This window comes from Rhopalosiphum maidis, chromosome 4 (assembly GCF_003676215.2).
Source record: "Rhopalosiphum maidis isolate BTI-1 chromosome 4, ASM367621v3, whole genome shotgun sequence".
Taxonomy (NCBI): domain Eukaryota; kingdom Metazoa; phylum Arthropoda; class Insecta; order Hemiptera; family Aphididae; genus Rhopalosiphum; species Rhopalosiphum maidis.
Window position 1 is genome coordinate 51,190,787 of NC_040880.1, and position 19,967 is coordinate 51,210,753.

The 19,967-nt window shown below is 24.5% G+C and overlaps 3 protein-coding genes across 12 annotated transcripts in view; 2 read left to right on the top strand and 1 right to left on the bottom strand.

The window, feature by feature from the left end:
* The first annotated feature begins 139 nt into the window (after positions 1 to 139).
* Positions 140 to 1,496, top strand: LOC113556255 (5'-nucleotidase domain-containing protein 1). Its single transcript, XM_026961091.1, has one exon. The coding sequence runs from the start codon at positions 162 to 164 to the stop codon at positions 1,455 to 1,457; it is 1,296 nt and encodes a 431-aa protein (XP_026816892.1). The 5' UTR covers positions 140 to 161; the 3' UTR covers positions 1,458 to 1,496.
* Positions 1,497 to 1,983: 487 nt separating this feature from the next.
* On the bottom strand, positions 1,984 to 8,544 carry LOC113556236 (acetyl-CoA acetyltransferase, cytosolic). Its single transcript, XM_026961061.1, has 9 exons — positions 8,237 to 8,544; positions 5,796 to 5,917; positions 5,577 to 5,689; positions 5,249 to 5,448; positions 4,525 to 4,754; positions 4,265 to 4,453; positions 3,950 to 4,112; positions 2,265 to 2,430; positions 1,984 to 2,206 (listed from the first exon to the last, which is right to left on the bottom strand). Exons 1-8 carry the CDS (start codon positions 8,280 to 8,282, stop codon positions 2,312 to 2,314), a joined length of 1,182 nt encoding a protein of 393 aa, XP_026816862.1. The 5' UTR covers positions 8,283 to 8,544; the 3' UTR covers positions 1,984 to 2,206; positions 2,265 to 2,311.
* A 302-nt stretch (positions 8,545 to 8,846) lies between these two features.
* Positions 8,847 to 19,967, top strand: part of LOC113559236 (MAP7 domain-containing protein 2-like) — a 36,643-nt gene continuing 25,522 nt past the window's right edge. For 2 of the 10 annotated variants that reach the window (XM_026964879.1, XM_026964893.1), the window contains exon 1: positions 15,977 to 16,104. In XM_026964879.1, coding sequence (XP_026820680.1) covers positions 16,014 to 16,104 — 91 coding nt within the window. In that variant the 5' untranslated portion in view covers positions 15,977 to 16,013. Of the gene's footprint in view, positions 9,098 to 15,976; positions 16,105 to 19,122; positions 19,250 to 19,967 lie in introns of those variants that run through there. The other 8 variants (XM_026964880.1, XM_026964894.1, XM_026964882.1 and 5 more) reach the window with 7 other exon arrangements.

Consider the following 19,967-nt stretch of genomic DNA (forward strand, 5'->3'; position numbering starts at 1 on the left):
TGAAAAGGGCGCGCGTCACACTATCATCGACTGGTGACGAGATCTGATACCGTTTCATGCTACGGAATTATACCTTCATAATTTCATATCTGGTAGCTGTTTTAGTTGGAACGCGTCGACTGATTTATATATAATTTTACCTCGAATTTTATCTACTGACGATGACGGAAACGTTCAATTTGTCCGACTACGATTGTATCGGTTTTGACCTGGATAACACAATATGTGAATATCGCATAGGGCCCATGGTACAAATGATTTATGACGTACTAATCGATTACCTCATAAAAAATTGCAATTACTCGGCCAATCATCTGCGGCAGCCGATAGATTTCGATTTTTTTCAGAGGGGTTTGATTTTGGATGCTGAAAAAGGAAACATTCTAAAAATCAATGGTGCTGGTCAGATATTGAGAGCAGCCCACGGCACAAAGTTCATGTCCGACGAAGAAATCGTGTCTGTGTATGGTCCGAACAGGATGTGGTCGGTGACCGATGTGTTTGTACAAAATTTTCTTGAAACCTGGAACGGACCTATGTCCGAAAAAATTAGACCACTTCTTGATTTTTTCGATATTCCTGTGTCGCTTGTATTTGGCCGTTGTATAGACGGCATTGACAACGTATCTCGCCCTCAAACATATAGTGTTTGGCCTGATGTATTGAAAGGCTTGATCTATATGTATTCTAGGGAGAACTTTTCAGCAAATACTGGTGATTATTTTCCATACTTGAAATCGACTCCCTCTTTATATTATAATAAATGTCCTGACTATGTGCTCAACTGGCTTAAAGAACTAAAACAAACTAAAAAAGTTTTCCTGATATCGGGATCACATGTCGACTATGCCAATTTCACAGCTACACAATCATTAGGTAAAAACTGGAAAGACTTATTTGACATAGCTGTTTTTTATTCAAGAAAACCAGGATTTTTCACTGCGAATAAACCATTCTATAACACAGACTCTCAAATGTTAAACGAATGTGATATTGTGGAAAATATACAATTTAACAATATTTATAGTCAAGGTAATTGGAATCAATTACATGATTTATTTAAAAAAGAAACTGGGAAGTCTAACCCAAAGTGCTTGTATGTTGGCGATAATATATTGCAAGACGTTGTAGCACCTGCAAAGTTCTCTGGTATAGATACTATAGCTGTTGTTGAAGAAATGAAACTAGATTCAAATGATAATGATATTAATCCTGACAATAAAATGTTAAGATCAAACAAATGGAGTTCATATCTAGTCGACTGTGACAAGAGAGATATATCCATTTGGACTTCATTTATTGCAAATCATGGAAAACTTTGTATTCCATCCTTAAAGCATTTAGCAAAAAAGCCCATAAATTTTGAATTTACACCATTTACCAAAAGTAAAGTGGTTTTAAATGGTAATGGTTTTTTTCCATTTATACCCAACAGCTTGTACAAGATTATAAAATAATAACATAAAGACATTAATAAATTTTTTTGTAGAACTAAATGGTGTTGCATTAATTTGTGAATAATGCCATTACTGAATCTATAACCAAAGTTGTTACTTATTTTTTAGTGTAAAATTCCTTACTATGCATATTTAATAATTATTTATGTATTGTATTTAATTATGTAAACCAAATTAAACAAGTTACCTCATCGTTATAAAAGATATAAATATAATAAATTTTTAGGTTAGTAGATAGTAGTTAACAATAAAAATGAACTACAACAATGCATGACAATGTTTTAAAAAAGAATATTTGGCACATTTGGTATATTTGATAAGAACAATATTATGATATTATTCAGGTAATTATCTAAGTAAAGTATGAATGCCCAATTATTACATATTAAATTATTTTCTATAAAAAATGTATACATATTAAGTTCATCAACTAAAAACATCTTAAATAGATTGGTGTATTTAGTAAAAAAATACTATGCTTAGAATACAGGATAACATTTTTAAATATAAATTTCAATAAATATCTAATATTTCAATGTTAATTAACGTTGTAATAATCTAAAATGAAATAATTATTAACAATAATAAACAAAAAACTTGGTCATACCAAAAATAAAATTGGCGTAAAATCATTTTAAATTTAAATAAAAAACAAGATTGGTAAAAAATGATCAACCCTGATTCCAGCAAAACTAATTTTCCTTGATAAGGTTAGTGATGCACAATATATATTCCCACAATAATACAACCTGCAACAAATATAGAGAATTAATAACAACTTTGGACATAAATTAAACTGTTACTTACAGTCTGAATATGTCCTCTTAGAAAGAGAACAATTAAGTATTTAGTGATTATAATGTCTCAACAGCAATAGCAATACCCATACCTCCGCCAACACATAAGGATGCTATGCCTCGTTTTTTGCCAGTCCTCAATAAGATGTGTATTAAAGTTACCAATACTCTAGCACCTATATTAAATTGATCACAAAATTTAGTCAAATTAATTTAATTAATAAGAAGCATATACAATATACCATATATAATACAATTGTAAAAATACTGAGCTTTTTTTTTTTTTTAGGAAATATTAATTTAGTATAACTGATACTGTTATTTATTAATTATTTTAAAGGTTTAAATATAAATCAATAGTTGATGCCCGTGGACTATGCATGCAATATTCACAATAATATAACATTGTTAATTAATTCAACATAAATTATACAATGGCATAGTTATAAGAACATTATTTTGTGAAAATAAAACTGTTTTTAATTGTTAATATAATATTTGGAATGGCTGATCAAATATTATAATTAATAATCATTTGATATAAGCTAATTATACTATATGTTTAAAATGTATGGGCCATGATAGAGATAGTGAACCTATGACACACTCGTGCTCTTTTAATAAAATACAAGACTGTCCAAAAAAAGATGATTTATAGAAATTTTGAAACAATGGTAACCTTACACATAAAGAAAATCAAACTAAAATGTTTTATTTGACTCAAGATATAGAAAGATTTACTATCTTTGGATTATGATAATTAGTTGTTGTCATCGGCATTAAACATTTTAACATACTCTTTATATTGCAGTTCAGTTATATTTTAAAAGGACATTATACCCGATGTGTTATCTTTATCTTACCAACGTACATCATAGCAAATTTTCATTCAGCAGAATTCATTTTGTTGTTTGCTTTAATATTTGAGTAAATTTACTTATCATCAAATTTAAAGGTAAGAATATTATCTAAGATATGTCATATGCTTTTATTGATATTATATCATTATAAAGTGAGTTATAGCTATATAAAACATTATGACTTTAAAATGTTCAGACTTGGGTAGTATTTGGAATCCAGTATTTCAAATACTGCATTTTGAATACTTTTTACAAATATTCTTAATACAGTATTTGGAATACTTTTTTACTGTCCAATCGCACTAAAAATAACTTCATTAATTCTTCTGTCATAGAAATTGCTTTTGCACTTGTATATAACCCTATAAGCACCTATAATCTGTGTGTATTTAGAATCAAAATATTTTATAGTAATATATTATTTTGTATAATTGTTCCAATTTAAAACGTTAAATTTATTATACTTTTTATGAAGTATTCCAAATACTTGGGAATACTATTATCATAAAGTATTCAAATACATATTCTGAAAAATTTTTTTGAAGTATTCAGAATATGTATTTGAAATACTTTTAAAAAGTATTTTACCAAAATCTAAAAATGTTCATAACTCACTTTATAATGATAATATCAATAAAAGCATACATTTCCTAGGTAATATTCTTACCTTTAAATTTCATAATAAGTAAATTTACTCAAATATTAAAGCAAATAACACAAAATGAATTCTGCTGAATGAAAATTTGCTATGATGTACGTTAGTAAGACAGAGACAATACATACGGGTATAACCTCCTTATAAGCGTTTATCACATAATTAAAACAATAATCATACCAGATGCTCCAATTGGATGACCCAGTGCAATAGCACCCCCATAAATATTCACTTTATCTGAATTTAATCCTAAATCACGAACTACAGCTATTGATTGTGCAGCAAATGCTTCATTTAATTCAAAAATATCCACGCTATCCATTGTCCAACCAGCTTTTTCAACCTGAAAATGTAATAACATTTTTAGTTGATTACTCACTGTAAGGTATGTTAAACATCTATACAACTATCTGTATACTTTGTAGGTTACAGCTAATACATTATACATTGTATTATTAAAATTACTTTTGGCACTAAGGTATTGTTTACACTTACCGTCTTAAGCACAGCAGGTATTGGTCCAGTACCCATTATTTTTGGATCAACCCCGCACTCAGCATGAGCTACAATTTTAGCTAATGGAGTACAATTTCGTTTTATGTATTCTTTTTCATTCATTAAAAGTACTACTGCAGCACCATCATTTATTCCTGATGCATTTCCAGCTGTAACTACACCTCCATTCTAAATATGAACAAAAACATTCAAATTACTTCTAAAATAATAAGTATATGCCTAATTTATTTTAATCTTACCGATTTAAAAACAGGTTTCAATGCAGATAATGATTCTAAAGTAGTATCATTTTTTGGATATTCATCTGTGTCAAATATAATAGTATTCCGTCGTATTTTCACCTCAACTGGTGTTATTTCATCTTTAAAGTAACCATTTTTTTGAGCTTCTGCTGTCCGTTTCTGAGACTCAAAAGCATAATTATCTTGAAGTTCTCTCGAAATATTATATTTTTCGGCAATATTTTCAGCTGAAAAGAAAATGTTTATAAATAAATTTAATTAATTAATCATTTTATATAAACTATATATATAATACAAATTCTTATAAATATAAGAATAATTTATTTTCTATATTCAAAAGGACACTAGACCAAGTTTAAAGTGTTTATGTGAAACAGACAATATAAAATAACTACTACATATTTCCAGGTAGTAAATTATTCAAACATCTAGTGAAAAGCTTCATGTTTATATTAAATAATAAATTTATATGTCAGTTTCTTTAATTATAAATCAAAATTTCGTATATATTATTAGACAAATTCATAAAATATTAAATATACATGTGATAGGTGAATACTAATCATTATAATACTTGCTTTATAATTATTTTATCATAAAAACTGTTCTATTTTTGCAAAAGTTTTTTGTGTTTTTTTTTTAACCCATAATAATTATGTAAATATTTTGATAATTCAACTAACTTGAAAATAAAACATTTCTTTAATTACATATCTCTTACCAGTAATTCCCATGTGTATGTTGTCAAATGCATCTGTCAATCCATCACATAGCATCGTATCCTTCAATTCCGTGTTACCCATTTTGATCCCAGATCTTAAATTGACAACATGAGGAGCATTGCTCATGCTCTCTTGGCCACCTGCAATGACAATTGAAGAATCTCCGCATTTGATTGCCTGGTATCCAAGAACCACAGCCCTAGAAAACAATCACCTATTCTTTTTCATATAATTTAAAGAATTTTTATCCTACAAAACTTACTGCTTAGTTTTTTATGTAGGTAATATAAAAATAATGTTCATGAATAATCTTAAATTTCAACTCACTTCAATCCCGATCCACAGAGCATGTTGATAACGTGAGCAGGTACAGTAATTGGAATTCCAGCATTTATTGAAGCTTGTCGAGCTGGATTTTGGCCTTGTCCAGCTGTAAGGGCCTAAAAGATGTTCATAAATAAAGCATACATGTTATATATTTGTATACACATATTTATCACTAAATAGTAAATACTAATAAAATGAGATATTATATATTTTGTTTACCTGCCCAAGAATAACTTCGGATACATCATTTGTATTTACATTAGCTCTTTTAAGTACTTCTGAAATCACTATACTGCCTAGTTGATGAGCCTTCAAAGATGATAATGAACCGCCAAATGAACCTATAATTCATAAATAACTTTAATTTTATTCGATTAGAAACCAATTATAAATCTTTTCATAAATTGTTCATTAAATCAAAAAAAATAAATATCTTGATGTAATACATCATATATCACTCATAACTTATGACACACGAAAAAAAATGTCAGTATAAATTTAAAAATGTCCTGATTAATACTACATTATCATAAACCACAAGTCCCCAAATGGTGGATAAAAAATTATTATATTTTTTATAATATAGATATTGTTTAATTAATTTGTTTATTTAATTTTAAAAGTTGCTGTATTGGGTTGTAACATACACGGTTCTAGTTTGTAGGTACTTTTATCAACATATTTAATACATTATTAATTATAGTTATACAGTTAAAGAAATAAAATGGTTATTTCAATATTAATACATCTCTAAAGATTAGGCTAGAAAAATACTTAAATTGTTTTTGAACTTTAATGCCAAGCTGCATTAGAAATTGATTATTATAAGGAGCTACTAAAAATCACAGTTGAAGGACCACTATTGGTTTATTAAATGTTTAGTGATTGTATAACTCTGCATTAGAATGCAAAATAATAGTAAAATTCATTTTTTTTATCATATTTTAATTTAAAAAATATATGTATACTTCAATATATTTGTTGTATTCAATTTATGCTATTAAATACTATGTAACAGGAAACAATATTCTGTCCTGTTATGTAATAACAATAAAATATTTTATCAATAATATACATAATAGGTAAATATTACTTATTATATAATGTAGAGTGAAATATTAGTAAAATGTATTGTAATATCTGGTATTTTTTATTAATAGAATATTAATAATGATAACTATAAAAGGTTAAATTATTATATAATTTGAATATTTGCATGCAAGTGTGAAGTTGTCTTAAAGTTCAAATTACTGCAATAGGTATAGCTTAATGTTAGATTATATTTCTTATTTTCTGATATAATTGGTATAAATCTAACAATAATTTATTAGTTATTATATTAACTAGATACTCTTAAATTTAATAATCAAAAATATAAATTATAAAATAAATTTGAATTTTATTAAATTACATAATATAACTTTTTTATTTTATCTGTAGATTCATTAACAATAAACATAAATAGAATTAATGGCCAATAAAGGTAATTCATTACACTTTTTAACCTACCTATCAATAATTTCTAAATTTTATAATAAAATATTTTTATAGTTAAGTCATGAAAAATAAATAGTAATTATTTTAGTTGCTAAAAAATATTATGTACTTATAGGTAAAAACTAGTAAGATTATATCTATTAAGATATCTAATTTAATAACATAATAACTGTAAAATAATTTTATTTAATAATAGTTCTAAACACTTTTTAATACTAACTAAAAATTTAATTTGTTTTATTCAAAATTGAATCAACAGATTATTACTATTCATTACAGTAGTAAATTTACAAGTGAAAAATAATTACATAATATACAAGCTATTATACTTATGATTCAAAAATATATAAATAAATATATTTATTACATTTTTTTTTTAAATACTGTGAAATAACTATAAATCATCTATTTTATAAAAATTAAGGTAATTAAATATAGTGTTAAAGGACCATACAAAACAAATAATTTTTGTCTTTAGGTATTTCAGATTGTCCCTAGAATAATACACTAAAAAAAAATAGGAATATTATGCACCTATACATTATAAACACAACAAATAATAGTGTTTGACCATATAATAGATTTATTAAATACTTTTATTATAAATTATTCTTATTGAATGTATGAATTCAGATTGTAAATTTATGTAATTACTAGAAAAAAATATAAATTTATCAAATAATATTTAAAATAATAAAAATAGTTCAACTTGTAATATGTGTGAAATAAAATAAAAATTAATAAGTTTTATTATTTTTTGAAGTTAAAAATAAAATTAAGACCTATCGGCAATCATTATTCATTATTAAGAATCCAAACAAAAATTAATACTAAGTATGTAATTCAATTAAGCACTCAATTAAAACAAAATTACAACATAAGTAGCATAAATTATTTAATTATATATTTATATTTAGCTAACAAATAAATAAATAAAAAAAATATATTAAACAAAATAATTAAATTAAATTGTATTTAATTACAATAGCCTAATTTTAGAAGTGAATTAAAAAATTGGTAAATATACTATAACTAAATTCTTATTTCACACAAATAATTATTAAAGTCAAATTTAAAAATTAATTTTTTAAAGCTAATCATTAAAAAAAACAAGACAATTCTAATATAAATTTTCTAAATCAAATAATAGTTTAAATGCTTACCTATTGGTGTCCTAACACCAGATACAATATATACTTCATTAGCCATGTTTAACGAGTTATTAAATTAAACTACTTAAACCTGAGCTGTAAACTTTAATGAGTCTAACACAAGACTATTTGAATTTCTTTAAAATATACAGATATTTATATAAAACAAAATCGAGATAACAATAAAATTACACTTAATTACAGTAAGTGAGTAAAACTAGTCACACTAAAGACTAATTAACAAATTATAAAATTAAAAAACATAAATAATACTGTAGGTAATAGTTAAATACAACCAGCTATTAAACATTAAGCACTAGCTAAAGTTAAATTTATACGATAATTAACATTTTAAAACGCCGTAGTATCACACACGTCATCAATAATTGTGATAACGTAAAAACAACTGTTAGTTGATAACAGTCTTATCGTCGAAACACAAAAACGATAATAGGTATGTAAAATTATTGTATCGGCCCCGGTTTGTGACAATGGTTACATGATTATATCAGACGGTCCGGGTAAAAATATTATATTATTGTTATCGTACAATAAGTTGAAGAGTAAACCAAACGCATCGATAGCTTTAAAATTTCGACTTTTTTCCTAATTTAGCTGGTATTGTCTTTAATAATTTCTAAGCTTTTCGCCGAATCTTGCCATAATACATAATTTTTTTTGTCGGTTTTCATTGTCGTTGTCATCGATTATAAATGCCGTAAACGGAACACTGACGGTTCTATTATCAGTACGCTTAGTCGTCGTCTGTTCTGATATATCTCGCGTGGCGGCACTGCCAAAATTTCTGGACCAGTCAGTATCGAAAAATGGCAGAGTTCGTCAGGGTGACTTCCAATCCCTCGATAAATTCAGGTAAATTTAGTTAAATTTTAATCTATATACGATTTCTATCGACTGTCGAGAAGGGTCGCGGACGTAGGATGCGGTGTCCGGATGATGGGCGGACGGCCAAAGCGGGAATCCGCAATGCGGACGCCCGTCCGCCGCCGCCTCCGTGGTTAAGGGTTCACTTATCAGTACGAAAATACTGAAAAGCAACAGTAATGCTCATTGCTCGATTCCTAGCTCTGTCAGGTATTCTTAAGCTATTGTGACTCGACGGACGCGGCCCTTTGACAGTGGAACATTTATGCATTCAACCTGCTAATCCTAGTCAGGTTGTCCTGGGAGACCTCACCCAACGTTTCTTAATGTGGTTTTCGATGTACCCTTTATAGGTTTCCTGGTATATTGTCTAGAAATGTCATTATATCCTTACTTCCTCCTACTCAACCACCCCTTAACATCGAACAATTTTTGTTTAAATATCGCTTCTAGGCAGTGGACACAGATAGCTAATATGACAATGTTATTGTAGTAAATAGACTTAAAACAAGAATGTTTGTTTTACAGAACTCAATATTCTGACAAAGGATTGAAATTCTTACCACGCATTTCAATACTCTTTTTATACATTGTTTTCTAACCTCTTAGTAGTACATTTACAATAACAAATCACAATTTTTTATTTGGAGTATGTAATTATCATTTATTATTTTGTGTCAATAACACAAGTACAATAATACCCAAAGGTATATTATTAACTGTAACCATAGCAACTTTATAGTCAACATTTAATTTAACTGGACATAAGTTTATCATTAAAATTTAAACAATACTATAATATATTTATGTATGTACATAATATGTTTTAAAATTGTTATATAATTGGTTTTAAACTTAATAATTCTTATCAAATAATTTTAGTACAATTGGTTTGAAACTCAAGTATTCGAACAATCGAGAATGTTCTTTTTGTGTCATAAGTAATAATACATTTTTTTAAATTATCATTCTATACCATAATGAACCTCTTATATTTATAAGTGTAAAAATGTTAAAATACTCGTATGTATCTACCTAAATATAAATATTATTAAAATAAATAACATAGTATAATTTTAAACAAATATTTAGTCCACATCCACAGCTTTATGCAAAATAAAAATGTATTATTGCATTATTTTTAGTAATTGTAAATTACATATGACTATTATTTTCATCGAATTATCATTAAATATGAATTATTTAAGTATAATCTTGATAATTAAGTAGGTAGATATGTAGGTACTTAAAAAGTTAAACTATTTCAATTGATAAATAGGTATGTAGTATGTACAATAGGCAAATGTTATTGGTAGATAAATTGACATTTATATGGGCAATACATATTGTATAATAACCTATTAAAATTTCACATTACTTTTCATGTTTTATTATTTATGGTTACTTTTCTGTTATACGAGACTACCTATTTCATAATCATGTAATCCAAGACTATCGAAATTTCTATTTTCCTATTACCACAGACTATTTTTTTTTTACAAATCTCATAACTAAGTATAGTTATTATTTATATAGTTTTAAATTCAAACTTTTAATATGTATTAAATATGTTGATATATTATATACTAAATATTTAATTTTTGTTTCAATGATAAAAAAAATGTATATAGTAATACTACAGTATTTTGGTAAACATGATTCATTGGTAATTATTTGTTGGAAAAAACTGGATTTTGATTGATTTTAAAATGTTTGTAAATGTTTACTATTTTTATCCTAATGCTACATTACATAAATTAATATTATGATGATAGTTGAAAATTGGGGCATTGAAACTTGACACACAGACATAGTTAAAGATTGTGGTAGTCACAATAATGGAGGTAATTAGTTGTGATAAAACCTGTAGTATTGTATAATAAGAAAGTACTTATTTATCATTATTTATATAATAATTTGAAAAATTAAAATCTTTTTAAATCTATCAGAAGCTTATGTATATATTAAGAGGATATCATATTCGCATTTGCATAGGCGTAACTAGGGGAGGGAGATTGGGTGGGCTTTAGCCCCCCCTCCCCCCATAAATTTTGGGTAAATGTATGTGCATATAAACATATTAGTATTAACAAAATATAATGTTTCATATAAACAAATAATCATTCAAATCAGTTGTAAACACCAATAGAAACAATATATAATAATCAAATTAAAAAAAATTTGCTATAAAACATTTTTAGGAATTTAGCCCCCCCCCCCTACTAACTTAAAGGACCTATTGCATTTGTTGTCTTTGTCTATCTAATGATACGGTTTCCCTGCAGCGTCCAGACGTGGCGTAATGATGCCGTACTATTCCACTCTTTGACGCTGCAGAGAAACCGTACCTTAACGCATTACACAATATGTATTATCAGGAGTTCTAATTTTACGTTAACTTTAAAATTAGAGTGATTTATCAAACTTAAAAGTAAGAACATTATCTGTGTTCTCTCATTGGTGTTTTTTAGAATTATTAATTTAAATATATTAATTTGTAAATAAATTATTAGTATGTAAAGTATTATAATTTAAAAATACTTATAACTTGCTTAAAAAATAAAATATTGTAAAAACCATAGAAAAAACAAAGGTGATATACTTACATTTAAGTTTATTTAAAGGCCAATTTACTCTAATATTAAATCTAACAACATAGAATCAAAGTATGTACTAAGGTATTTTTAAAACTGTCCAACATTTTTATATATTTTGCATGCTGGTTAAAAAACATTGCCATTAATTACACACTAATAAATAACACACAATACCTTATTATTTTTCTTTTATTAATATCACATTGGTAACAGATGAAAAAAACTTTTATTTTTCTTCATTTTTTCCACTGTTATCTTCCATTCTCAATTATTTTGTATTTACCAAACGCTTCAAAGAAAACACCTTCAAAATAACTCTGTTCCTTTCCTTTTGTTATTTTAAGAACTCAATGACAATTCTTTTTGCACATATCCAACAATTAGTTATGTACCTATAAACAAAACAATAATACATATGCCAACAATAAGTAAAATTTACGTTTTATAGGTACTGATCAAATCGGTCTTTAAAACTACCCGTTAGCGTAAGCTCTGCACAAAATTGAAACTACTAAAGAACCTGATGTATTCTCTAATTTTTAGACTAGACTACATAAGACATGACTTCTTCTTTAGGGATTAGTGATGTATTTAATTATTAGAAAAAGTTGATTTAAATCAAACACTTTCTAAAAGTATAACTAATTTATAATCTTTATTTTTTTTAATGATTTTGTAATATGTGTTATTTTGGGAATAATAAATTTTACAAAATCTATTTTAAATACAAATATAAATATAAACAAGTTCTAATTATTTTGTAATGAGTTATTAAACTAATTGTTCATATTGTTATACCTACCTTAGGTTTTTATTTTAGTTATATCATTAATGTTAAATATGTATTTTGTTGAAATAATGAATGTTTATGATTTGTAAATCATAGAAAAGAAATTCCTTAATTTATATTGCAGTATAATAGAACAAACACCAAGTATGAATATACTTTTAAAGTTTTTACAAAGTAAATGTACAATTGGAACTTTAAAGTTTGATTGTTAAGAGAATGTCAGCATAATATTTGTTTTCTCATGCACAGCATAACATTGATAAAACACTTTCACCTAAAATTTTTTTTTATGATTTTTGAATAATCTTAAAAATAAAATATAAAAATTATAGAAGATAATATTTTTGAGAGAATGACATTGGTTTCATATTTTATTGTTATTTGGTTTTGTATTCTACTTTCAAAAAAAAAAAAAAAATGTAAACTTAAATGATGTTTAAATTGTTTTGAGACAATATTTAGACAAATCAATATAATATACCCTTAAAAATATTATTCTCTATCATTTTTGTAATAAGTGATTTTACTCTAAGATTACTCAAAAACATAAAAAAAAATGATTCTGCATAAATGTGTTTTGTACATAGGCCAGAGAGAAAAAACAAACAGTGCACTGACACACTCTTAAAGTATTTTGATACAATTGGGCCAAACTTGAATTTTAAGTCATGTATATACAATATAAGAACACTGATTGATTTTGTGAGACAGGAATACTATAACTAAATTTATAAATAATACATATATACATTTATACACATCTTAATTCAAAAATAGATATGTATATTTCTAATATTTAAATTATTACTTTTACTTTAATACAATTAAATACCTAATTATTAATTATTAAGATATTCTTTCACTTTATTGAAACAAATGTCATAATTTTGTGTTATTCACGCTTAAACATCTGTGAAACCAAGTATTGCAAACATTTTAATAACCGTTGATTTTAAGATAATATTTTATTAATATGTATGGTAAAAATGAAGTAATGCTATAATGTTTGAAATTTATATAATGTGAGTTTTCTGAATCTACTCATGTGAAATGTCTTTAACATGTCTATGGTTTTAAAATGATTATGTTTATTATTTGTTGCTCTCAGTTTATACCGATATTCACTACTCCACAACTATTAAATAAACAAATACTTGTCAAACATATTTATTTATCTATGTTTAAGTGTAACTTTGTTTATTTACCTTATAAACACCTTATAAAGTACGATTGTACAAACTTGGCATTGTAAAAAAAAAATACACTTAAAATACAACTTACTATAGTTATCTAAATTATTTAAAATGATAATTTAACGTAATATTATACATTATTTTTATTATTTATGAATATAATTTGTTTTCTAGATTCAATAAATATACAAATAATAAAATTTCACTGCTGGGGGGCTTTATTATCATTATTCATAAGGTCATATTGCATAATTTTCATTACTTAATGTTTGATTTTAAATATTATACTTTATCAAGTTATAAAATAGTTGAAAAAATGTTTTGTTATAAAATACATCTAATTTATTAACATTCATTGACTATTTATCTAAGAAACGTATGGGGGTCTTACTTAATTTTTTTGTATTGTCTATTATATTTATTTAATCAATTGATTTATTTACAGAATTGTCCTTCAATTTATATAATAATACTTATTTTTATGCAAATTACTAATTTAAAAACTTACTTTATAAAAATTATATAATAAAAAACATTTAACACTAAACAAACATATTTTGAACTTATACTAAACTTAATTAAAGCCATATCATTGGCAATTTGTTATTTTAAAGAGTATTAAATAGATTTTTATAATAGGTAGATTAATATAATTGCACAATTAAAATATTAAATTATATTATATTTATGATGATAAAAACATGTATATAGGCTATAATAAAATATATTCAACGAGTTATTAAATATAATATAATATAATAAAATAAAAAATAAATAAATAAATAATAAATAATAACAAAATAATCAATATTAATTTTTTTTTAATTATAATATTCAGTAAACTAAAATTTTTATATTTATGATCAGATAATCGGGATCTCTATATCTATGTTTAATTTTAGTTATTAATACAATTATATTTAAATATAATTAAAATACAAAATTATGTCTTAAGTTTAAAACATAGTTTAAGATAGTGTGATAGTAATGTATAAAAATAAAATAAAATATAAACATTTTAAAAGTTTGCTATACTTCATCGAATGTAGTATAGATTAATTGACAGTATCGTTCAATTCCTACCATTATTTGATTAGTTCTTTGCATGTCTAGCGCCATTATTATATAAGGTCGTAAAACACACGCCTTTATGTTTGGCTTTTAACTGATTTTCTTTTATTACTATTTTCAATGTTTTGTACATATTATTTTCGTGTTAGATTTTTTGTATTTTACAAAATTTATGAGCTTACACTGGTCTTGATTAAATAATATTAAAATAGGAAGTATTTAGACAATGAAATTTAAAAACTTAGTCTACAGGTTGCATAAATACATTATATTAAGGACATTATATCGACATGTGTTGTCTCTGTGTTACATATATAGGTACATACATACATACATACATACATACATACATACGTACTTATTATTTACAATATGGAAAATTTTCGTTCAGCAGAATTAATTTTGTGACGTTAGCTTTAATATTAGAATAAATTTACTTATTATCAAATTTAAAGGAAAGAATATTATCTAAGAAATATATGATTTTATTGATATATTATAATTTTAAAGTCGTAATATTTATATAGATTTAACTCACTTTATAATGATATATTGATATCATATCAATAATTGCATATGGCATTTCCTAGATAATATTCTTACCTTTAAATTTGATTATAGATAAATTTACTCTAATATTAAAGCTAAAATAACAAAGTGTGTTCTGCTGAATGCAAATTTGCTATGATGTACGTTATAATGTACGTTAGTAAGACAGAAACAACACACGCGGAGATAACGTCTCCCCTTAAAATAATTTATTATTATAATATAATATATAACAAGAAAGATATTATTAATATGTTTATGAACTTATAAAAACATTTTAATTTTTAAATTTACGGAAATTATGTATTACATTGGTACATTGATTGACTATTATTATGTCGTATAAATGATGTATTAATACAATATTTACTAATACTGCAGGACATGATAAATAATAATAATAAATAAGTTATTATTTAAAAAAATTGTATTTATTTATTTAAGTGTATCAAAACAATAATATAATATAAAAATATTTCAATTAATTTATAAAATGTTTAATAAATAAAGTCTTGACATTATAAACAAGGACTCTTCAAAGCCCCTCTCAGTAGTTACTCAACCACTGTGCTGTTCAAACGTTTTACGTAAAAATGTCTACTGCTTAACTATGCGTTTTTTTTATAAATTTTAAATTCTATTTAAACAATATATATTTTTTTTTGTAATTAAACTGCAGTTTCAGTTATTAGCTATTTTTAAATATGAAATTTAACCGATCTTTATATTCTTTTCATTCCGGTTTGTTTTTTGATTTTGTGAATCCAAACGATTTTGCACAAATCTCAATTCAAGGTATTTTTTTTTTATTTAAAAAATAATGTAGTTTTGTCCAAAATTGAATTATTATTTTTTTTTTTAGTTACTATCGTAAATTAACATTTGTGATCTATATTTTCCACATTTTGAAATTATAAATTTTCTCTTATTAAAACTTATTGATTCTACATTCAAACACGTATAATACTATATAATTATTAGCTATTATTGTTTTTTTATATTTACTATTTATTTTACAATTACACAACGATAGCCTGTACATATTGATATAATCTCGTCCATTAATATAAAATGTAAATTGTTTAATAGAGCCATCTAATAATTATATTATCTCTTGTCACTCACTTTCTTCTATACTGAATTCGCTATTTTTGGTTCTAATATAGTCCTACCGGTTAAATTAAATAATTACAACCAATTACAATAAATTCTTTGGAACTATTAATATATTACTCATCGAAAACTTTTTTCTATATTTAAAAACCGTTTAATATTGATAAAAGATTCAACAGAATCCTAGATTATTTTTACATTTGCCTGACAGAAAAAATAAATCATTTTCGCTAATAAGAAACCTATTATAATAATTATTTATACGTTTAGAATTTAATAATAGAATAAGTTTTGAACTATTTTATTGATCGATTAAAATATAACTAAAAAGCTAGTACTTAACTTGTTTTTCTTTTTAGATAATTATGACACATTTTTCTTATCATAAACTTAATAATACATACATAATAATGACACATATCAATGAGTTTATTTTGATCGTCACAACACTGTTGTGTTATTATGTTACCTATAGTAAAATTTAGGAAGTATACTTTAAAACAGCCGGACTCACCGTTGCCTATTTAACGTGTTCATATGCGTACTTCCGGTATAGTTATTGTACATATTTATTTGAATTGTGTAGCGCAATACACTCGTACCAGTTTTAATTCAACTGTTCAGTAATGTTCATACATCTAAACGTAAATATAATCGTGTGTTCTTCTGTTATGAACTTGTCCTTTGTAAGTTTATTTTACTTATTTATCACTGTATTTTGCTTTATTATTCTTAAATAGTTACTTAATACTTATTATTATAGTACAATTTTCATTTTAATGATAATTAATTTAACATAACTGACAGTATTTGCTACAATTTCGTATTCGTGTCTTTTATGTTGTCTTCTCCAATTCTTTTTTGTCTCAAATTCCTAGGTCTATTTTTACCATTTGTCTTTGTGCTCCATGGGGCAATGTCAACCCTTACTATTCCAGACATTTATTTTAAGATTTCTTGTTGACTATACTTATATGTATTTATTTATATATAAATAACCAAATAACCAATCTACAAAGTATGACTAATGTAACTGATCTTTCTATATAATGTTTATACGTAAATTTAATTATATAATATATATTATACGCGTATTTAAACAATCAATTAAATATTAAAATATAATTGTCTTTCAAATCATATGCTAGAATTAATTTGGTCTTATAATTTCATAAAATATAATCAACTGCCTAAATTAAATATTAGACATAATATTATGTAGAAACCAGTAAATAAGTTGCTTATTGTTTGGGGCTGAGACAATCTAATTTTTAGCTGTTAGGTTAAATAATATAGTAATTAATAATAGATTATCTATAAAAAAAAATTGGAAATGTTGATATTTCAGTAATTAACTAACTATACGTCAAAAGACAAACAAATATAATTATAAATTAGGAGTACAAATGTTGTAATTTAAGTTAGTACTATACTGTAATAATTTATGTATCAATAATTTGTACTTAGTACTTACAAATTTACAATTAGTACGAGCATACTTTCAAATATTAATTGATTTCATGTTTTAAATTTGATAAAGTTCTATTATATATTTATGTTTAGTATAATTAATCAAAATTAGTGTTTGTATAGACGTATTCTCCATTTATACTGTCTTTAAGTTAATAATTTTAGTGTATTTTAGCTACTCTATAATCAGTTATTAATTATTTTTAAAATTATATTTTTGTACATAATACATATATAAATATAATAGGTTCTATTTGATAACTGGTATTCAAATGGTAATGCAAATTTTCTACATACATTTACATTTATTCAAATACAACTTTTTATTATTTTTTATTTATTATGCATACCTATCTATATTATTTTTATGTTAAATTTTTTTTACTTTGTAGAGATAACACATTACAATAATTTATTTTTAACCGTCTACATTTATTGTGGTAAATAATTTACCTATAATATACCAAGGTAGTTGATTATTTTTAAAATAATAATAATCGTAATCATAGTATTCAACACTTATCTTTTATTTATCTACATATTTCATTGTTTGTAGTTACTCATTATATTAATCATTAGTCATCAATACCTATATATTTTAATCCTTAATAAAGTTTCGCATAAACCATTGGTGTTATTTTTAATTTTGAGTTAAGTGATAAATAATTTGAGTTAATAATTATTTTTAATTTTTAATTTTTTTAAACTATCATTGTCTTTGGAGCAGAACAATTGCTTTAATTTTCAACTTTGAAATCTAGAAATTTGTATTTAGCTATTACTATAGATCAAAAACAAAAAAAAATACTATTTCTATTGAAAAATAAACACAAAAACACTAAAAAAAAAATTACGAAAAAACGCAAGCAAATAATATGTAATACCAGTTTCAAATCAATTTTATTATTTTATTTTGATTCAAAAATGTATAGGTAACTTTAGTTACTTGAAATTTTCACTTAATATTATATTATTTTTTAATCATGGTACAAATTTCAAAATAGGTACTACTTTTTTAGCTATTTATAGTTATTTGATTTTTTTTTCTAATTAAAATAAACTTAGTGCTGAAACATTTTATTGGAATGCATTTTTAACTTGGGGATTCCTGAATGTTGATCCACTAAAAATTTAAAATTTACCATCTGCCTACTATCGTTAATCAATACTGTATTATTATAAACTATTGTTATCCTTATTTTTAATTTAATACTGTATGCTTTTTTTCAGGTGAGTAATCTATTATATTACACGATATACGAAGAATAAGTAAGAAATAGTTTAACTATGAATCATGCTCTCACATTTGTATTACAAATGGATTGGGTATCAAATAATCAATACAATCAGAATTGGAGTAAGTACATTTGTGTTTTACTCGACGTTAAATTATAAACGTCATACTAAAAGGATAAAAATGATGGACAAATTTATTATAGTTATTTATAATAGATTCAGTCACAATCTTCAGACGTCAAACTTGTTTGTGTTTGTATCTTTATATTATTGTATTCGCGTAATTTGAAGTTCTATATAAACAAACAATTAATAAACATATAATTCAAACATCATCTTTAGTTGTAAGTTTCACTTTCGTGTTCATCATAATATCATGACAGAACAATAATTTGAATATCCTTTATTCTTTTTATAAATTAATTTTTAAAGTATACGTCAATCATAATGTATTACGACATTTGAATATATCTTTAGAAAGTGTCCCAATTTAATTGTAGAAAATCGAAGGTGTCGATGAAAAGCGTGGTACATAAAGGTGATGGACCGTAACTGTGTCCAATCATTTCGAAGTATCCGACTGTTTTCTACACAATTTTCACTTTTCAAATACATGGAAATATTTTTGCTGGTTATAACCTTATATTTGTATATAATATACAAATAACATAATTAAACATTTTATTTATACAATATTATGTACTTCAGTTTGAAATTTATATTTAAACTGTGGCTTTTGAATTATTTTGATGCAAAACTTTTGTTTATGTTTTATAAAATGTGTGTTTGATATAAATTAATATTTATATATCATATATTAATATAGCAATTTTAGTGAG